The following is a 22411-nucleotide window of genomic DNA, read 5'->3' as shown; positions in this document are numbered from 1 at the left end:
GAGGCTTGTACTGCAGCACAGTGGGAAGCTTAAGGCGTCTGCCCGCGCTGTGCCTGGCTCAACCACTGCTAGAATTCTCCGACTTTCATTAGCACTCAACAATTCACCCAGTTCCCCAGAAAAGGAGAAAAACCCAAGCAGCAGAGCCCCTCACTAATTATTGTAAATGCTCCCAAGTTACAGTTTTGGGGGACAATCATGACAGAATGATATTAAGCTAGAACAAAGGAGTCATTCCGAAATAAAAAGAATAAAAGGGCTGTTTGTTTGTTTGTTTGAAATCATTGCAGTCTTTCATTCAATGGGTAAGACAGTGTGTTAGAATATTAGACCACATCTTTTACAATGAAATTTTAGATCACCTAACCAAAGTGTGTGCAGCTCTTTTTGAGCCGTGAAAGTACAAATGACATCCTCCATCCCACCCCCTGCCCCCAAATTTATGCAAGTTCATCTCACAAATCTCTAAAACAGAAATTGTATCCTTTGGAGGAAATTTGTAATAATACAAAAATTAATATGGAATCAAATGTAACAAGATAGGCAAACTGCTATATGTCATTGCAAAATACTGCATGTCAGAGTCAAGTTTTTATCTCCCCCTCAAAGAATGGAGTTATTTGAGAAAAATATTGGCTTTTTCAAAGGGAGAGTGGTCTGCTATTGATGCCCATAAACATTTAAAATGGTAAATTTTTTTAATGGAATGATGGGTGTTTATTTTTGCTAAATCCAGGCTTGGGAATCTGGTTTCTTCATTCATATTCCCCCAGCTGCTGACAGCATTACAGCACATCAGCTTTCCTTCATGTGCGGATATTTCTCCAGAACTCATTTGCAGAAGAGTCAAAGCAATATTAAACACCACATCCAAACCTCTTTTAAACACACAAAGAGATGGGAAAACACATCAGAACTAGACCATTGAGAAAATCCTCCTTTGAAATTTACTGTTTGCTTCACATGCTAGTATAAAATATCCCACAAAGTCCCGTTTGTGATCCGTTTGAAACAATCTTGATTTGCTTAAATTGTCACATTCTTCTTATACATTTCTTCCCAAATGCAAAAATGGCAAAGAATTCTCCTCCCTCTTCATTATAAAAGTGCAGAATTTCTGGTTTGTTTATTCCTAATGGAACACTTGAGAAGGAAGAAAATATATAAATATCTCCTTCAGAAGATTAGTTGTCTCAATCTTTTTAAAAGAGAGCATTTGTTCATTTCTTCTTGGTAAACAGTTGGGGTTTTTCAGCTTTTCATTGTAATTTTCCATTGTCAAATTAATGCATTTCTCTTTACTGTCTTGAATCCATGGTTCTAACACAGCTTACCTTTTAATATCCTTATTTCTTCCTTACATATTCATGTTGTCATTTAGTACATATACTGCATGTCCTAAATGACTACATGTTTGGGATAGAACCTAAGCATCTTTTTAAACACATTCATTGGAGGAACCTTCTACTTCATTTCAACTTGCTGAAACAAAGTCCGAAAAAAATATACAATCTAAAAAAATAAACTCCTTTTTACTCCTTATGAGTGTGCATTTTCAAGTAAAGTATTTCAGGCAAAAAAAAAATGGCACACATGTTTTGAGTATTTCAAATCTATCATCAGAAATTTTGTCTCATCTACTCTGTCAATATTCTATTGACACAGTCAAGAACAGAAGAAACTATGCCCCCCCCAAGACAGAAGAGAGAATAAGCATTAAAAAAAGTGCACAGTTTATCAACTTCAATTTCTAAAGTACTGTGCAGTCCCTTTATAGAATGTGGAGGAACATCCTTAACTATGCCAAAAGTATGTCCTTATGTTTGCCTACCATGTATGTGGTTCTTCAAAAATTATATTAAGGATGTTAATGAAAAAAATGGCTAATAATTTCAAGAAACTGTAAAGAGAAAGAAGGCAGGGGGGGAGGAAAGCAAGCTGTGGCAAAAAAAAAAAAAAAAAAAAAAAAAAAAAAAAACCTGGGCTCAGCAGCTTTCTGGGGGAAATGGTGAAATGTGACTATGTGATTTATAATGAGAAAAGGTATCTACAACATACAATTTTCTACCTAGCTGCAAATAATAATTCATAGTGATGTCCCTTCCAGATAAAAGACCTTTGCTATGTAGGACCCATGTGGTAAAATGATCATGATAAATGTCAGACCAGTGCAGGTAACGGCTTTACAAACCATTAAGATTAGCTGGCTCTTTTTTCCGATGATAACAGTAACCATGCTGTGACTCTATGTGGTAATAATATCTCAGTCCTGATAAATGCCAGAGCCAGGCAGAGGTGTTTATCATTCCCAGTTCAGAAATGCTGACTAAAGTTACCACATGTTGCCTGTTTTTCTTCTTTTACAATAGTCTCACAATTAAAAAAAAAAAAGCTGAATCATAAAACTATTTTATTCCCTATTTGTTAAAGGATTTTGATGCTTGTGCCATTAAACTCTGCCCTGTACTCAATGTCACTGTGTGACCATGTCAAATGAACTGGCTGGAGAAAGTATTCCTCATACTAAGCAGAGGTCTTTTGTTCTAAACCAATAGTTATGGCTAAAGTTGAATATCCTTCTTTAAAAAAATATTTTAACCCAAAAGACAAGGGGAAATATTTCTTAGTTCACGTTTTTCTTAATTGTGTGACAGATCTTAGTTGTTTTCAAGTGTAATTTTTAAAATCTCCTGTAAATTTAATCTATCAATGGAAAGAAACTTTAAATTTTAGAAATGTATTAGAAACTTATTAGAAAAGTTAGAAACTTTAAATCTAGAGAACTACTTGTAGGATTTCCACCCTCAGGAAAATATGCAAAGATAATGCTTAATATAAATAGTTGCTTGAGTATTTGAAAAGAATAACTGGTTTATGGTTAAGAAGATGTCACATCACTTGAAAGGATAAGCCTATTTCAGAAAAAAGAAAAAAGCTTGTAAAACCAGATATGTACAAATAAATATAGTTTAAAGAAAATTCTCACAGGAGAACTAAATAAACTAGTGAGCTTTTTTTCCCAGCACACACTATTTCTTGAGGATGAATTAGTATCATTTGTAAGTTACAGAAATGTACTTGGCCACCATGACACTTCCAAAATTTCTTTGAAAACAAGAAATTTGAAGGAGGATAATATGATCATGCTTTTCCTGTGAAGATTGCTGTCATTGCCTTACTCTTTGATTCAAAGAAAAGCATTTCTGCAAAACTGAGGAAATTTTTTTGAGATAGTTTCAGGTTGGTGAACTTTAGAAAATGTTATCATCCTAAAATTGATTACGCAAAAGCAATATTACACGTTATTAAAACTTACTTAAAGGAGTTCCCATCCTGGCTCAGTGGAAAGGAATCTTACTAGTACCCATGAGGATTCAGGTTCAATCCCTGGCCTTGCTTAGTGGGTTAAGGATCTAGCATTGCCAGGAGCTGTGGTGTAGACTAAAGATCTGGCATTGCTGTGGCTGTGGCATAGGCCGGCGACTACAGCTCCAATTTGACCCCTAGCCTGGGAAACTCCATATGCCACAGATGCAGTCCTAAAAGATCAAAAAAAAACAAACAAACAAACAAAAAAAAAGTCACTTAGAGCCAAAAACTTAAATACTTTTTCCAAATTTGCCCTCAGGGTAAGGTAAACACAACAGAATTCCCTAGAATAACACAGATAAAGTTAAATGAAAAAGAAAAGCTGATATTAATACTTTCTTGAATGTACTTAGGGATGTACAAAGAAATTAGTAATGATTCAAAGGCCTTCCAAAATTGATTAAATAAAATTTTACATTTGTGATTTCATATTAATTTCATTTCTCAATTATTTTGAGTTTCTTGGTACAGCGAAATAACATCTCAGAAGCATTTGAGTTTAATCATCTCAGAGGATCCCTGCAGTCAGAAGATAGAACCTTCATCACTACCTATATTTTGATGTATCTTAAATTTAAACATCTCTTGGTCCATATTTTGTATTTTATCTGCCCCTCTGAATTGTAAACTGACAGTAGACAGGGATCAACTTTGTATTTGCTGCATGTTGCACAAGACCTTAATAAATATTTTCTTCAACCACATATACATATATATGTTTAATACTCTAAAGTCATTTCAAAACATAAAAAAATAAAAAAATCATTTCACAAATAGATATTTTTTTCTTTTTAATAATGTTTAATTGTTTATAGCCAAAGACTAAGAGTAGAGGTGAAAAGAAATAGAAGTCACACTTAATAAGATTAGGTTTGTTCCTTACAGTATGCTTTGGATGGCCAGGTTCCTCCTGCACAGTGGACTCTGGAAATGATGCTAAACTGGCCAAGATGTTGAAGTGTTCCTCACAGTTTGAGGAATCCATGGAATTATGGCAAATGATTGGCCAGAGAATGTTTGTACTGACATTTACTAGCTATGGGGAGTTATTTCTACTTTTAAAATTCTTCCTAAAAGGAGAGACTTGTTTAAAATCAGGCAAAACATTAATATCTCCTGGAATGAGAAACCATGAACACAGCAGAAACCTGGTGTCCCAAGGAAAGGGATTAGGTCTAATTCTCAGGTGATCTCCACTAGAGAAAGAGGTCTTACCTGTGTCAACTAGATATAGTTCCTTCTGCATCTTTCCTGCCCTGTAAGTTACATACCTCTGTTCTCAAGTTAAACTGTTTCCACATAGATTATCAACACCTAAACTCAAACTTACCAGGCAACTACAGGCATTAAGAATGTCTTCCTTTGGAAGTTCCTGTTATGGCTCAGTGAGTGACAAACCCTACCAGTATCCATGAGGATGTGACTTTGATCCCTGGGTTAAGGATCCTGCATTGCTGTGGCAGTGGTATAGGCTGGAAGCTGAGGCTCCAATTTGACCCCTAGCCTAGGAACTTCCATATGCCTCAAGTGCAGGCCTTAAAAAAAAAAAAAAAAAGTCTTCCTTTTCACTAAACACACAAAAAAATGGTTCTTCAGTGTAGAGTGGGGCAAGGGCAACAAAATCTTGAAATATTACAAATTGTCAACCACAGGTTAGCCTAAAATCCTTTTTTATAATACAGTGGCAACTTCTATATATAATATACTGTATCAACTTATGAACTAGAACCAATCACTCTTAGAAAATGGACAGCATCCAAAGTATTTACAAAGCCATCAGACACTATGGATTTTTACAAAGGAAAGGGTGCTAAAGAATAAAAATTATGGCTTCATATGATTTGGGAAACAGCCTTGAACTATGAGCAATCATGTATCAGGGCAGATACGAAGCATAATTCAAAAGAAAGATTTTAACGGAAAGGGTACTTACATTAACAAGCATTTACAGTATGTGCATTTATGTACACTGAAACAAGTAATTCTACAAACAATCCTACAAGATATGTGTATGAGTTTTGTGTGTGTGTGTGTGTGTGTGTAAGGAACTGGAAGCAACAAGAGTTCAAGCAACTTGCCCCTACAAATACTGCAGAGCAAGACTTCTAACCTAGTTCTTTAAAGCTCCTTCATAATATACCATGTCTCTTAATTTTTAACAGGACTTTAAAGTATGTGCCTATTTGTATCCATTTGTAAATCTTGAATTTGCTCCCCTCCCCTCAGTGCTTCTCCCTTAGTTAAGTAAGTTTTGTAAAGAAACTTATCAAGGGGTTATTGTCATGCCCTGGATGAGTCCTTAAAACTCAACTCAGATTTTATAACTAAAAGGGATGTTCTCAAAGAATTGCATCTACTTGGAGGGTACACTAAAAAATAAAATAAAATGTTCTCTGAAGATAATCCTTCCTTTTATAAGCTAGGACAGTCTCTAACAAAATTCTGAAATGATGAGATTCGAAGAATAGAAAGAATACAAAGAATAGAAAGTGAATACTTTCTTCCAAATATAGCCCAGCCGTATACGTGACTACCATTTTTTTTCGTACAGGATGCAGTATACATTCCAGAATAACTTTCAGAGAAGCAGAACAGCTGTGATACTGCTGACTTCCTTAAAACAAAGGGGTACAGTTGTCCTTTAAGAACTACAGATAAATAGAATAAATAGTGCTACCGATAGGTTGGTTGCTGGGAGAATCTGGTCTTTTCTCCCTCCAGTTGAACCTACATAACCAAGCAGAATTAATTTTGAAATATGATTTAACATGTGACTATAAATAAGTTAAGAATAATAAATGCATAGATGATAAGGCCGGAAAAGTGTCCAGGGGTCATCAGGTCCAGGGTTCTGCACTGCATAGAACTCTTTCCATCATTGTATTCCTTTATCTTATCTCTGCAAAAAAAAAAAAAAAAAAGCATTCAGTTGTAAATGTCCTTGTTTTAGTAGCAACATTTCATGCAGATAAATGCAAATGTAACTATCATAAACCATATTTTTAAAAACATGTCCTCAAAACCATTAATCAGGGGAAAACTATAAAGCCACATCCTTATCATAACAGTAAAGGCTATTTCACATCATGTAGGAGCTGTTGCTTCTCTAAGTAGCCTGGAGTTGTTTTTGAAGAAGTTCATTTACAAGAGAGTTTGGTGTAGTTGGAAAATATGGGGCCAGGTGGGTGAGAAATAGGCATTAGTAAAGGAAAAAAAATTTATTTTCCTGAGGGTTATATTATGTATATTTTTACATATACCTTTTTGCCATGATTGGGTGACAAAAATGAAGTAACTGCAGTGTGAGTTCACAGCTCAGAGATTGGAGAGGCTATTGGGATATAGGTGGGGACTGAACAGGAGATATTAAAGAACATAGAGTAGATACAAAACATAAGTCATGAGGGAATGAAAGTAGGAGCAAATGTGAGTGAAAAAAGAAAGAATCATGGAATTTATTATTACTGGCAAGATTACTACTGGCAAGTAGGAGCAAATGTGAGTGAAAAAAAGAAAGAATCATGGAATTTATTATTACTGGCAAAATTTAGAACACAACTTACCTAAGGGTTCTCTAATTCTCTACATAGAAAAGTTCACCCCCCCCCTTAGTCATAATGTAAAAAAGTCAAAGATATCTCAAAGTCTTCTCAAAACTCTCAATACTTCACAATAATGAGAAACCATATGCTGAGGGAGAAGTATTAATAGAAAATGCTGTCTTTCAGATGCTCACTGAATCAATTGAAGACAGTTGACACATCTTTAGTAAGCTGTGTCTGAATCTTAGCTCATTAACCACTCCTGTATTATGTATGCCAATTCCACCTCCTAATATGACACATCAATAAACCAGATCTGAAAAGGTGTCATTTCGATTTTAATGTATCCAATTGTATTTTTAGATGTTCCTTCGCTTAGAAATGTTTGTTATTTCCTGATTTTACAAGCTATGGAAGGGTGGGTGTGGTATTGATTTGAAGGGGAAACCACTGCTTTCCTATAACCTTTTCAAAGATTTTGTTCTGATTACATTGTAAGAACAATAAATTGCTCCTTCTTGATAATATTTCAGCCCTCTTGAAGCCATTGTCCAGTTCCCCCTCCACTATTTAAGTGCAAATTAGCCACAAATATACATGTACTACCATCCATTGTCCAGTTCCTTGAGGATATGTGAGAGCAGAGGAAGTGAGAAAAAATATTTCTGTAAAATATTCTTCAGGTAGGATGTTTCTTATAAGCAGATATGGGAACCACCTTGTACTTTTATAAGAATTCTTATGTGGAACTGGACAGCTCACCAGTCAGATCATCTCTGCCCACCACAAAGTATTTAGTGTGGGGGGAAATGTCAGGCTCTGTAACAAGTGTATTGTCACCAACTGGCACCAATGCAGTTCAAGCGTTAGCAATTAGATTTTGAATACTTATGGCAACCAGGTAGTATTCTTACTGCTGAAAATCAAAGGTAAACCATACCCAGCATGGGGCTCCAAAAAAGGTAGGGAGGAAGGAGTGGTGAACGTTTATAGAGTGCTTACTTTTTACTGGTCATTGTGCTGGGTACATTACATACTATCTTATTTAATCCATAAAACTAGCCTTTTAGGTATTATTCAAAGAAAATAAGAAACTTGTCCAAGACCACACAGCTAATAAAAAGCTGTTACAGAACACAAACCAATGAGGTCTGTCTACTCCAATCCCTGTTCATGTCTTTCCTTTTGCACCAATTCTTTCTTTATTCATTTAACCCTCTATATGCCAGCATAAGAGCCACCTCAGTTTATGGGAAAACTCTCAGTTTAATGGAAGAAGTTGACAGGCATTCAAGCCATTAAAATACCATGTGGAATGTTATATAAATAGGATGCCCTCAGTGCAATGGAACATAGAAGAGGGACTCTGTCTAAGTTCATAATTCGTTTACCTGGTGGTTAAACAGACTTAGTAGTTTTAATTCCTGCCTAGGCACCATGGCAGTACTCTTGCAAATCCAGCTATTTCCAATTAAGCAACCCCAACCTTTCTTAAACCCACCCTGACTGGGTCATATGTGTCCTAAAACTGAGATCTACTGGATGTAGCAATTTAGACCACTCTCCACATATTGTCTATCATGCTTAGTTTATGGCTGCTACTCCCATAGTCCTCAGTGTTAACTGATCTCTTTTTTGGAGACTCTGACATTGACCTGATCATTACTATGGCCAGAGACTTCAGTGAAAGAGAAAGGTCTACTCTCCTTCCTTCCCTTCCTCTCCCTTCCCCACCTCTCCCAATGTCATCTTAATTGCTTGAACCATGTAGTTCAGCAGATCCTGAGGTAAATTAAACTACTGGCATCATGCCAAACTATCGGAAAATATCCATTTCATAGATATATGAATGTGGGTATATGCACATGTACATGTATATGATCATCAGCATGTGGTATTAGCTTTAGATGGCTTGATGCAAGGTACCAAGTATCCCCAAGAGCTCTATCTTGAACATTTTGTACCCATTTTACCATTCATCTTTATTGACTTGTTTTACTTCTTTTTCTGAGTTTCTGGTATCCCAGAGGCTCTAACTGGTCCTGTGAAGAATCACACTGTCTTATCATCATTAAGCTACAAGGAGGCTTTCTAGCCTTTTGGCAGAAAGATTATATCTGCTCTCTGCTATGCTGTTGCAACTGGTTTCTCTGTTTTTCTCTCTCTCATTCTCCCTCCTTTGTCTCTTTCATTTGCAGTTGTCTAATCCGTATTACGTTTGAAGTCTTCTAAGAACAACTACAATTTTGAAAGTTCTGACTATGGGAGGCATTATTTATAGGCCTTTGTGATTTTAGGAGGAAGAAGAAAAGCTTCTAAGCAGAGTTCCACTAGGAAGAATGCCCCTACCCTACTTTAGCCAAATACTATCTTCTGCAGGATATTTTCCTATAACTCCTTAAAATTTTTTCTTTTGCAGTAGTGTATTTTTAAAAAGCCTGCCAGTTTCTAAACTAACTCTTTCTTATCCCACTACACAAAGTTTATATACCTATTAACAGGTGATTATAAATTGGGCTTTTGGAAGGACATTGGTTAGGAAGTTTGGGTGGTTCGGTATCAGATCCCACCTTCAATGGCTTTGGAACACGAGGGCTTATTCTCTTATGTTAAAGAAACTCAGAGACCAACAGTACAGGGCTGGTCTGACTGCTCCACAGATTCAGGGGAATTCCTTCTACTGTGTGTTCCACTCTGCATGGCCTCAGTTCTCAATGTCATCTTGTGGTACAACCATGCCATCTAAATTCTGAGGAGCAGAAAGATCCAAAGGCTAAAAAGACGAATCAGCCCTCTGCACACAGCCTCCCCAGAAGTTCCACATGACCCTTTGAAATGTCATTGGCCGAAATTGGCCATGTGGTCATTTCACCTGCCAAGGAGGCTGAGAAATAATCTCTTATAGCTGCATATGGCCATCCCCTCAACAACAGGATTGTCTCACTACAGAAGAAGAGAATGGATATTGGGTGGGTTGTGCCTTATATATTATTCTTTTATCTGCTATCTTTTCTAGCAATGGAATCATCAGGAGCTCTGTGCTAAAAGTTAGAGGTAAAGTATGGAAAGGAAAGGTGCCCGAGTCAATGTATACAAAGAGTTTAAGAAATAAAGAAGTAATTCTGGACCCTGGTTAAAACTATAGTAAGATGAAGTCTCTAGTGTACTAAATAACTTAGTTCTTATTATACCATCCATGCCTAGAATGACAAAATGAAGGAAAGCAATCTATGTAGTATATAGTTTTGAATAACCTCCTATTTTTAAATCTATATGACTAAGTATTATGCTTTCTTTTTTTGCACTTTTTTCTTTAATAGCAAAATCAAAATGTATTAGGGAGAAAAAAATATCATAGAACTAATAAAAAATTCTTTACTCCTCCACAAGATCAAGCAAAAATAGAATATTGGTAATTGAATCAGAATGTACATCTTTGTGTGTTTGTTTGCTATTGCTGCTGTAACAAATTATCACCAACTCAGTGGCTTTAAACAATGAAAATACATTATTATCTTATGTTTCTGGAGGCCAGAAGTCTGAAGTCAGTTTCACTGGGAAGAAAGCATGGTGCTATTAGGAGGTTCCTTCTGGAGGTTCTCGTTCCTTGGCTTTTCTGGTTTTCAGAGGCTGTCTTTACTCCTTGACCCCTGGCCCTTTATCATGTAGCCATTTCTCTTTCTGCTTCCATTGTCCTGTCACCTCATCCTTCCAAATCTGATCTTCCTGCTTCCCTCTTAACTACTTTGTGATTATACTGGGCCACCAAATAATCCAGAAAATCTCCCCAACTCAGAATCTCTAATTTAATCGCATCAGCCAAGCTGCTTTCTCCATGGAAGATGACATATTTGCAGGTTCCAGAGATCAGGACATGGACGTCTTGGGAAGGCCATTATTTATCCCATCACAGCTGGTAAAATAATACAGCATTTATAAAAACTTGACTCAATACCCGATCTTAATAAGAAAATTGTGTCAGAGGAACACTGTTGCTGATTTCATATTACCATGATTTAATTGAGTCAAAATAAAGAAACTGATACTGATTTAGAGTGTACCCATTCCCTTTGGCTGCTGATTAGGATGTTATATTGCTAAGTCTTAGTATGAAATTCTCCTAAGAAAATTCCCTCACCTAAGAATTCCCACCTAAGCAAGCTCATTCTTTTCTAACCTTCTTTTATCATTTTTTTTTCAGAAAAGCAAGACAATAACACAAGAATTGAAACCGTAAAGTCTCTTGTACAAAAACTCCCTCCACCAAATCGTGACACCATGAAAGTCCTCTTTAGACACCTAACAAAGTAAGTTATAAAAGTTTCTGGTTGTGCTGTCACATTCTCACTTCCTAAATGAGCAATATTTAATTTCAAATCTCAAATTCAAGAGTTTCTGAATGCATCTATCTCAGATTTCCCACTCTAAATGATTACGTCTCCCTGCAGAATCTGGGGGATGTACCAGAGGTAGGATGGAGAACCTACAAAAGGAACTTTCAGAACGGTTTCTTTTTCCTGGCTTTTCAACAAATAGATGTTCACTGATTGACTGTCAGAACTATCACCAGGAGTTCCCTATGTGGTGCAGTGGTTAACGAATCCGACTAGGAACCATGAGGTTGCCGGTTCAGTCCCTGCCCTTGCTCAGTGGCTTAACGATCCGGCGTTGCTGTGAGCTGTGGTGTAGGTTGCAGACGCGGCTCAGATCCCGCGTTGCTGTGGCTCTGGTGTAGGCTGGTGGCTACGGCTCCGATTAGACCCCTAGCCTGGGAATCTCCATATGCCACGGAAGCGGCCCAAGAAATAGCAAAAAAAAAAAAAGACAAAAAAAAATAACTGTCACCAGAGCCCTGGTATGGGCTGGGTTTGCTTTGTTATTTAGTATAATGGCAAGAGTTAGAAAAGATTCAGATATGAGATCAAAACCTAGCCTTACCATGTACCAAGAGGAATAACCGCAAATAAATTACTTAAACTCTCTGATTTCCAGTTCTTTCATCTGTATAACATTGATCCAAGTGATAAGGTGCTATCCATGTAAATAGCTAAGAGAAGAGAATTTCTGGCAGAAAAAAAGCAAGCGTAAAGACCCAGAGGCCACACAGAGCTTGATGTATTTGAAAAGCAGAAAGCAGGCCAGGCTAGCTAGAGCCTAATTGTCTAGGAGCATAGTTATAGAATTGATGTCATCAATGTTGACCATTGAAAGATCACATAGGTTCTTGTGGTCCACAGTGAGAGAGCTGAATTCCACTCTAAATATAATGAAGAACCATAAAGAATTCTAAATTGAGAGATATAAAATATCACCCTGGCTGCCAAGTGGAGAATCATTTGCAAAAGTGAAAGCATGGAGACCTATCCAGAGGGGCCCATGGTAGTCCAGGCAAGAAGAAATGGTGGCTTCAGTGGATGCCTTAAGGAGACATTCTGATGATGAATAAGGTTAGATTTGCTGATGATTGGGATGCAGTGGAGAAGGGAAAGAAGTCAAGTGTGTCTTCTAGGGTTTGGAATTAGGCTAGTAGAGAAATGGAAGTGCTTCATAGATGGGTAAAACTAGAGATGCTGAAAAGGAATTGCAGACTGGAGAGCTCCATTTTGGACATGTCAAGTTTGAAATGACTGTTCTTCATTTGCATGTGTTAACACCTTCTTCCAGTAATACAGAATGCCATACAAGTGCTGAGGCTTTAGCTTTCACCATATACCTTTGGTAATGTTGAAGATTGATAAAGTTTCGTGTAGATTGGGCAGTTTTGCTTTTGTGAGATTAAATCTCTTTAATCACCCAACCCTTGGGTTGAGTCATTTCCACAGATAATTCCACTAATCCAAAACAAGACTTTTAATTGTAAATGTAATACATGGAATTGCACACACCCAAAATTTAAGCAACTGTGGTGCACATAGGTGAAATTAGCCTGTCTTCTTTGTACCTACCCTTCCAGACCTGTTCCTAAGCATGTGCAAACATACCTGTGTATAGCTGTTTATTTCATTAGAGTATATTATACTTCCATATGTTGTTCTTCAACTATTTTGCAACTCATGGACAGCTTTCCATTTCATTAAAGAGATATCTGATTCTTTGTAATGATGACATAGTATTCCATGGTATGGATAGTCCAGAATTCACTTAACCACTCACTGTGTTAGGGACCATGTTTCAACTGAAATTATCATATTAGCCTCTTATTTATTTCATTCCCACAGGGGAAACTGTGTCAAAGATCGGAACATCCCTTATTATTAGAATGCCCCTTTTTGTCACTTCCATATACTGGCTTCAGTGGGAAACCTGGTGTGGTTAAGCAAAAGGATCTTGGGCTTTAAAGAAATAGAGAGAGATCTAGAGTCAAACTCTTTTTCTATTCCTTATATTCCCTTTATGATCTCAAGCACATAAAATCAGATTAAATAATATCAACCATGTCTTGTGGTTATGAGAATTAAATGAGATAATGCATATAAAAAGCCTGGCACAAGGTAAGCATTCCTCAGATGTTAATTCTTATCCCTTAGGATCCAGACACACCATGAAAGGGGTTTCAAATTACAGGTAAATACTGGAGTGCTTATCTCAGTAACTTTAACTGGACAAAGTCATAAAACAAGTGGAAAAGTATACTCTTTGATGCTAGGCAATACCTGGTCTCAGAAATCTTGACAAATATCCATTACTCAGTCTCAATTATTCCTTTTTTTTTCCAACTGAAAGAAAAGCCATAAAATGAAGAAACTGAGAATCAGCTAAATCCTTGAAAAACACACACACACAGATGAGAATCTATCCAATTAAAAACCTTCAAAGGATAAGAATCCTCCAGGTTCATGCCCCACAATCCCAGTACTAACAATTAGCACCTGATCATGTTTCTTATATCTAAATTAATTTCCAAATTTTGTTAAAACTTTCATTCAGTTCAGGAGAGATAGAAATAGATGTTTTTAACTAAGATTTAAGATTGTATTATATCACCTTCATAGCATTCACATGATAAGATTTTTCCTTGTAGATGGAGAGAAAAGTGTCATTGGCTAGCCACCCACCTTTCTTGAGTGACCATATTCTACCCTGCAGTGATTTATAAACTAGGTTTAATTATGCACAAGTGTGTGCACATGATTATATCTTGTTAAGCATTTCTAGCTAAGTTTTTGATAAACAGCCAATCGTGGCATGTCATCAAAGCCTGAGAAGACTAAATAAGAAGATTGTTTAATGAGAATTTAAATATATTCATGTTTGAAAGAATCATTAGAATGTTTTCCTTAGTCTTGATGCGTTTGGTAGTTCTTCAGAAAATCTACCATCAACACTTGTATGTAATGTTTATTCCAAACTGTGGCAAATATATATATTTTGAAGTTTGTTTAGTAAGGGTCAGAGAGTGTAATGAAGTGCCAAAAATTCTACTTGCCCTACATTGTACTCTATAGCCAATAGAAGTGCATTTTTACAAAGCTATGAGTTAAACATTCCCTTGAAAGCAGAGCAACTACCAACTGAGAAAGTTTAAATCAGCACAGTTGGACTAGAAGGTGGATGCAAGTGTTGTTCACAAAGGCCAGAATTTTTAAAGAGTTGTGATTACATTAAGCCTAGGATTACACAATAGCTGCACAGGCTGAATAGTCTGAGTTCAGAGTCCTCATTCTTAATCAAACTCAAGATGAAGTGTGTGCTTCTCAGGCATTCCTGTCATGGCTCAGCAGTAATGAACCCAACTAGGATCCATGAGGATGTAGATTCAATTCCTGGCCTCGCTCAGTGAGTTAAGGATCAGGCATTGCCATGAGCTGTGGTGTAGGTCTCAGACGCTGCTTAGATCCCATGTTGCTGTGGCTGTGGTATAGGCCAGCAGTTGCAGCTCCAATTCAACCCTTAGCCTGGGAACTTTCATACGCCATGGGTGCGGCCCTAAAAAAAAAAGGAAAAAAAAAAGATGAAGCATATGCTTCCGCTGTGATAGATTGAGACCAGAAATTCAGAATACACTGCCATCTCAAAATGCCATCAACCAGAAATCTTTATTAATAAGCACTTTCACCAATTGATGTAACAGTGATAAGTACTGGAAGGTCCTGTGATATCCTCTAAATCATTACATCTATGTTCCTATCACACGAAAGTGTTCCTACCTCTGTAAAATATGTCAAATGCATGTTCCTTCAGCCTGCTTCTTTGGAAAGCAAGCAGGCAAAGTGAAGATGAAGTTAATGGAAAGGAGGACCTAGAAAGCCAAGGTAGTAGTTGGAAGTTGAGAGCCAGGCAGAGGAGGTGTGTAAGAAATCGAGAAGCACTGAGACTTTTCCTATCAGACATTTGCATGATATGCTCTGAGTTCAGCAAAGAGTCATCTGACAATAGAGTGTAGGGTGAATGATAATAGAAGGGGAAAAGAATCCAGAAGGCCATCCCAGAATTATATTTGGATGAAGTGATGAACATCAAATGAAAAGCAATGGTCCAAATCCTGAGACTTTTCAAAGGAGAATTCCACACATTTTTTATCTCTCTCATTTCTTATATTCCTTAGCCTCTCACATCCCTTAGCCACAGGCATAAGTCTGAGGTTTCATTGCTCAGTAACTGTAAAAATAGTTCTTCTGGGGAGTTCCTGTTGTGACTCAGTGCTAACAAACCTGACTAGAATCCATGAGGGTACAAGTTCGATCCCTGGCCTCACTCAGTGGGATAAGGATCAGACATTGTCTTGAGCTGTGGTGTAGGTCTCAGATGTGGCTCAGATCCCAAGTTGCTGTGACTGTGATATAGGCCAGCAGCTGCAGCTCTGATTTGACCCCTAGCTGGAACTTACAAATGCTGCAGGAGTGGCACTAAAGAGGAAAAAAAAAAGTTCCTCTGATAGCAATAAAAAAAGAAAAAAGAAAAGGGGTGCACTATTTAAAAGGGCGCACTTTTTTCTCTATTTTCAAATGCAGACAGGAGGAAGAGGAAGATGAGGGTATAGAAGACCAGTGAAATAGAATGAACCCTGTTTTTTCAGGTGGGAATTGAATCGAGCTCTCTAGATCTACTGGTTGAATGTACCACCCAGCATGTTGGGGAGCCATTTATGTAATATAGCTCAAAAATGAAAACCTTGTAAATCTTCACACCTTTTTTAGCCAATAATCTTAATTGCTAGAATCCTATCCTAAGTAATGGCAAGGGATGCGGGCAGTTTAAGCAGATAAAATCTTACCGTTTGCACTAGTGGAAACTTGAAAACAATTTAAGCATTCAGTGATAGAGGAAGGTTATATAGACCATGGTACATTGTATCAGCTTAATAAAATGTAATTCATAGCTAATTGTTTTTTAATTAGGGAAATGCTTAGTATTAAGTTAAAGTCAGCAGTACAGTATTTTATATACTCAGGGTTATGAACATGTGGGAAAGTTGTGCATCTGCAAAGACTGTAAAGCTTTTTGCTGAGATGTTAATACTTCTTTCTTAGAGTTGTTGAATTATGAAAGGTTTTTTTTTTTCTTTGTATATTTCTTTTTCTCTTCCAACAATGGTATAAAGAGAGACATCGAGGTTAAGAGAAGAGGTAAAGAGTTACAGGTAAACAGGTTTTGGAGTTAGGTAAAATTAATTGTGAACCTTAGCCCTGCCTCTTACTGGACATGTATCTTTGAGCCGACTTAACTCTGAGCTTCCTTTTCTCATCTGCAAAATAGGGATCATAATAGAAACCATTTCTGTGGTGAGCAGTAAAGGAATAATCCTTTTAAAGAGTCTTGCAGAGTATCTAACAGAGTAGGTTCTGGATAAGCATTATACATCAATATGTATTATTTTTGTAGGGCAAAATATAAAATAATTTCTAATGAAATAAATATAGGAAGAATTGCAAAGGCTGGGTTGCCAAATTTCCTAGCTTCCAGAAAATTCTTTATCTCACCACAGAGTGTTTTTCCAAAACCCAGGTTTCTACACTGGCCTGACTCAGCCAGTTTCTCCTAGTCCCAGATGGGCTGTTTTCACATGTTCCACAAACCTCGTGACACCACCATGCTGTGCCCCGCCCCTGCATGACTTCCCTGGCCCAAGTCTATACTGTCACCAACTCTCCATCGAGCTGATCTAAATCTTGTCCCATATTCTCAAATCCGACTATGTTCACCTTCAAAGTGGTAGCTTACTGATAAGCAAGTCTAGTCCAAATGACTTTTAGGCAGGCCTGAGGACATTGGAGATGACATAGGTTCTCTTGTGGTTTTTGTCCAGAACTTCTCACTACAGTAGTTTCCTGGGGACAGACAGTTGTCCTGCGTTGTTGTCTAACTCATCAGAATGATGCTTAAAGCGAGAATTTCCTACCAGCCAGAATAGCCCACCGGCGACATGGAAGCCCAGTAAGTGAGATAGTTCGGAGCTGGTAGGGCCTTAGCCTATGCCTCAAATCCCCAGTGTAAACACTCCTAGAATATTATCAACTATATATATCCACCTAGAACTGACGCTGACCTTTTCAAGTTCTAGAATTTGAATTCCTGTTGCCATTACTACCAGTAAAGCATCCTAGCTATTGCTGAAGTCTTTTCTCACATTTTTATTTCCAAGATAAAAGTAATACATGAAGAGTTGCAGAAAATTTAGAAAATAAACACAAAAGTATTTTTTACAGAGCTAAATTGAACTCCTTACCCAGATTTACTCATTACCCAGATTTTTCCAAAATGTGGCATGCATTTTGGAAGCCAAAACAATGTCAATTGTGTGATGGTATAGCAGGGGCTGGGAACATAAAAGAACATTCAGTTCCCATATAGGTATTCATTGTCCAGAGAAAGTCTAAATGCCTTAGAAATGGATGGCTTTTAGAGGTGACATAAAATAATACCATGCATAGATTTTCAAAAAGAGCTTAGAAGACTATATTAACTGCAGATTTTAGATGCAAGCAAACATTCTTATAGGAGACTTGCACTTTGTAAAATAGGCTGAAAGGAGAGCATTGACTCAAGAAAATCGTCCAGCTGTTCATAGAATTCCAAGGTGAAAAAATGATATGGCTGAATAGACAAGTCTCATGGAAGAATGCCAGTTGAATGCCTCCTTGAAAGGCGAAACTGTTGAGCTGTGGCTATTTTGTAAGAGTAAACCGATATTTAAAGCTTCTCTGTGGTCTTCATGGATGTTAAGTAAAATATTCTACAAAAGCATGTCAGAAGCAGCTCAAATGGTGATGACCTAGAAACATAAGGGTTGTAGACAGAAACAATGGTGAGGAAATAATTTGTCCACCCTGTCTTCGAAATGGCACTGTGGGTATTTCTGATATTTGGGGAGCAGTAAGGGGGAGCAGGATGAGATATGGCCAGAGATGGGCTTGAAAACCCCTGAGCCTTCACCGTTCTCTCTGGTCATCAAGAGCAGTGGCTGGTGAAGCTCTGCCTGCCAGCAGGCCTCTAAAAACTCAGCTCTGGTGTGCTTTGGAGCCGGCTCTGTTTTTCTGCGCTGCCTTCTGGCACTCCACCCTTTCTCTGTACACTTTGGTCTCTCACCCAACCGCAATACCTGATAGCCAACCACTTGCAAGCCATGGGTATTTTTACTGGAAAGTAGGAACCTGTGCAAATTGTTATTTTCCTTTTTTCTCTCTTTTTTATTTTACCTTTTTTTTTTCCTGAGAAGCAGGGGCTGCAAGTTGTTTGAAATAAGCCAGAAGCCTAATAGCTCCTTTGCTTGTGTATTTGAAATGGCACCCTAATCATTTTGAAGAGCTAATGTACTTCCTATGGGCCTGAAATTTCTCAACTGGACTCCCGTGGCAGGATTTGGCCTGGTAGTTAAGAAAATTAATTACTCTGATCGTGAGGATGAAGCAATAGTTCCCAACTCCCTGTAGTAATCATTAAAATGTCATCTACTTAGGAGACATCTTGGCACAGGATTTATAAGGTTTGTGAGCTGGGGACTAAGGTTCAATGATCCTTCCAGTGGTGGATCCTTGTTCTAGAGGAAGGCTTTGGGAGATAAGGTTTTTAAGATGGGAGTGAAATTACTTTAGATCTTTTGATTTAACATTTGAATGTTAACATTAACCACTGAATAATAGAAAACAAAACAAAATTTAAAATGGCTACTGCCCATTTATCACTGTCTTCTCTAGTGTTAGCGGTGGGCCATCTCAGAGGGTATTTCTCTCCTAAGAGGTAAATTTTTTGTAGCTACCCCACCCTTCTCCACCAGGAATCTTGGACTTTTACCTAATGGAAAGAACCAGGGATTTGGAATCAGAAGACTCAGGCTCAGTTCCCAATCTCAGCTGTTAGAAACAGGAGGACATTAAGCAAATCTTTAATGCCTACAACCCTCCCTTTTGCTTATGTGTGAAAAGTAGGTCAAATAAATTCACACTTGTGAAAATGTTTGTTAACTGTGAAATCCTTTCCACCCATCCCTTCAGGAAGTCTTAAATGAGTGCTTACTTAGTCCAGACATTGAACTAGATCAGAGGTTGGATACTACGGCGATGGGCCACACCCATCCTGCTGCCTATTTTATCAATGAATTTTTACTGGAAAACACACATACACCCTTATGTGTTTATGTGCTGCCAATGGCTGCTTTCATGCTGCAGTGGCAAGAGTTCAATAGTTGTAACAAGTTGCAAAGGCCAAAAATATTTACTATCCAGCCTTTACAGAAAAAGTTTACTGACCTTTGAACTAGACGCTAGAAGCATAAAGAGGACTCCTTCCCTCACTTATCCTATAGTTTCCCAGGATAGATTATCAAGTTATCAATCGTAATAAATATAGTGCAAGATCACAAGACACCGGGAGAGCCCCAAGCAGGAACTTAAGTTTAGCCTAGAAAAACCAAAGTATGCTTCCCAGAGGGGCAGACGCAGGCTCTCCTTAAGGATGTCAGTTTGGCAGACAACAAGCCAGCCAGAAGCAGAGAGAGACTACACAAAGACGCAGGAAGAAAGAGAACTACAGTGTGGTAAAGACATGGTGAATCCTCTGTAATGATGAATTAGGAAACATAAAAGAAGTGGCAGAACATAAGCCCAGAATGTAGTAAACCAGAGCTAAATTGTGATGAACATCATATGTTTTGCTAAGGAGTTTGAAATTCATTCTGTCGACATCAGGTAAATCACTGCAGGGTCTGAAGCAGGCAGATGAGGTGATGTTACTTATATGTATAAAGATCACAGTCTTTTTAAGTGTGAAGGATAGCTTGTATGAAGGCAACACCAGTTACGAGAAGGTATAATGGTCTAAGCCCTAGATGTCACAGTTAGGGATGGGTAGTGGGGTTGGGGGGGATGGATACAAGAAGCATGGAGGGAGTTAGATTCAACCAGACATGCTCACTCTTGCAAGAAGTTAAGATGAAGGAAGATTCCAGGATGGCACCCAGGTTTTGAACTAGCCGAATGACACGCTTAACTGAAACAGAGCAAAGAAAATTGGAGACATGGAAGAAGTTGAAATTTTTTGGACATGATGTGACTTGGTCATTGTTTATATTCCATTTGAGGATAAGGAAATATATGTTGGGAATACAGGACAGTGAATTGGGATCTACATATGAATTTGGGCATCATCAGTTTAAAGATGGCAATGGGGTAAGGTCACAAATAAACCCAAGGGAAGGCGTGAACCTAGACAAGAGTTTAGACAATCTCCTGGGGGGTGTCCACATTGACAAAGTGGCCAGAGGAAGAGCTACTAAGAAGGGGATCTGCCTAGTGATGGAAAGAAAACTTGATGAGAGCAATGGTATTATATTTTGTGGTAAAAATGATGGCTTCCACAAAAGGAACCTAGAAAATTTTCATGATAACGGGATCTAGGGCAGAATTTCTAGTGATAATGGTCCACTGTTCTCACATTCATACCTTGGCTTTTGAAAAATCACAGGAGTAAGTATATACTAATCCAGCAGAAAAAAAATTTCCTATAGGATAGTCAGGTCCCGGAAACATTGGTAAAGATGGATATCATGGCCTGGTCCCTTCTGACATGAGCACATGGGCTCCAGGAAGGCAAGGAATTATATCATTTTGATTCTTGCTGTATTCCCAGAGCCTACTATGGTGTCCCACACAACAGAGGTCTCAAAATGATTTTTGCTGAACAAAATGGAACCACATGACCTCGTTGAAGAGATGATAATCTAATAGCAACTGATGGTTCCAATTAAGATCATCTTTTGGAGTTCCTGTCATAGTGCAGCGGAAATGAATCCAACCAGGAACCATGAGGTTGCAGATTCAATCCCTGGCCTCACTCAGTGGGTTGAAGATCTGGTGTTTCAGTGAGCTATGGTGTAGGTTGCAGATGCAACTTGGATCCTGCATTGCTGTGGCTGTGGTGTAGGCAAGCAGCTGTAGCTCTGATTCAACCCCTAGCCTGGGAACCTCCGAGTGCCACATGTGTGGCCCTAAAAAGCAAAAAAAAAAAAAAAATCAACTTCTTAAGCCTGGGATCTTAGAAACCTGATATGTTTCAGACTAGGACTAGGGAATATCCTGTTTTGAGGGTAATGTTAAGTATAATTATTTTTCTCAAGTTTATCTCTCACCTGATTTTAACTTTTCATCATGATGAAGAGTAGAGCAGCTCGAGTTGTTACTGGGGCAATTATTAACACTGTCTAAGACTGCATGCTAGGAAGCTCAGAGTATAATGATGAGTGGGTGTTAAACCAAGCTGACCTCTCTGAGTACATCTTGGTCAGAGAATCTGTGACCACCCACCAATGTTGGAGCCTCTTAGGTCAATTGCCACAGTCCAGAATAGGATTGCCAGTTCCTCCGATTTCTTGATTACCTTGGATTTGTAACCGATCTTGGAATTTCAAAACTTAGCTTATATCTTCTGTCAGTACTCTCACTACTAAATTAAAGAATCTCTATCACTCCTGTTTCCTATCATATCGACCCACCTCCCTGTCCATCTTTTGTTCCAGATCCAATATTGACTTCTTACTATTGAATTGGGTGAAGAAAAAGGAAAAAAACCTGTTTTAAAAAGCTTGATCTGTGTTATTAAGTATATAAAGAAATTTAGTTCCACTGTTTTATAAAGAAGCGATGTAGCAAACTTCAAAGAGGAAGGGGGAAAAAAATCAACCAGACCTCAAGTCACCTGATTTCCAGTTCACTAGACCACACTCTGCTCCTGTGCCAACACCAATACTCCATTGTTTCCAGGGAAGGAAGACAGAGAAAGACAAGCCAGCCATGACAGAGGCACAGGCTCATCACTAGACTGAACACCAGCTAGAACCCTGGCCTTTAAATAAAACAACATAATTAGTAATTAGTAAATAAAGGGTTTTCTTGGTGTCTGTCCTTGCATCTCTGTGTGTGTGTGTGTGTGTGTGTGTGTGTGTGTGTCCCTCTAGCATATTGCTTTCTACCTAAAAAGTTTTTTTTAGGGCCCTTTTTAAAAATAAGTTCCATGAAACCACATTTATTAATGTTTCTGTGTATGTGTGTGTGTGTGTGTGTGTACTC

At 38.0% G+C, this 22411-nt stretch overlaps 1 protein-coding gene across 7 annotated transcripts in view; it reads left to right on the top strand.

The window, feature by feature from the left end:
- ARHGAP15 (Rho GTPase activating protein 15) overlaps positions 1-22411 on the top strand; it is a 619215-nt gene that overhangs the window by 550234 nt on the left and 46570 nt on the right. For 5 of the 7 annotated variants that reach the window (XM_047772000.1, XM_047772001.1, XM_047771999.1 and 2 more), the window contains one exon: positions 11113-11218. In XM_047772000.1, coding sequence (XP_047627956.1) covers positions 11113-11218 — 106 coding nt within the window. Of the gene's footprint in view, positions 1-11112; positions 11219-12148; positions 12923-21861; positions 22218-22411 lie in introns of those variants that run through there. The other 2 variants (XM_047772002.1, XM_047772003.1) reach the window with 2 other exon arrangements.

This window comes from Phacochoerus africanus, chromosome 3, assembly GCF_016906955.1.
Source record: "Phacochoerus africanus isolate WHEZ1 chromosome 3, ROS_Pafr_v1, whole genome shotgun sequence".
NCBI classification, from domain to species: Eukaryota; Metazoa; Chordata; class Mammalia; order Artiodactyla; family Suidae; genus Phacochoerus; species Phacochoerus africanus.
This window is presented reverse-complemented; position numbering and strand designations above follow the sequence as displayed.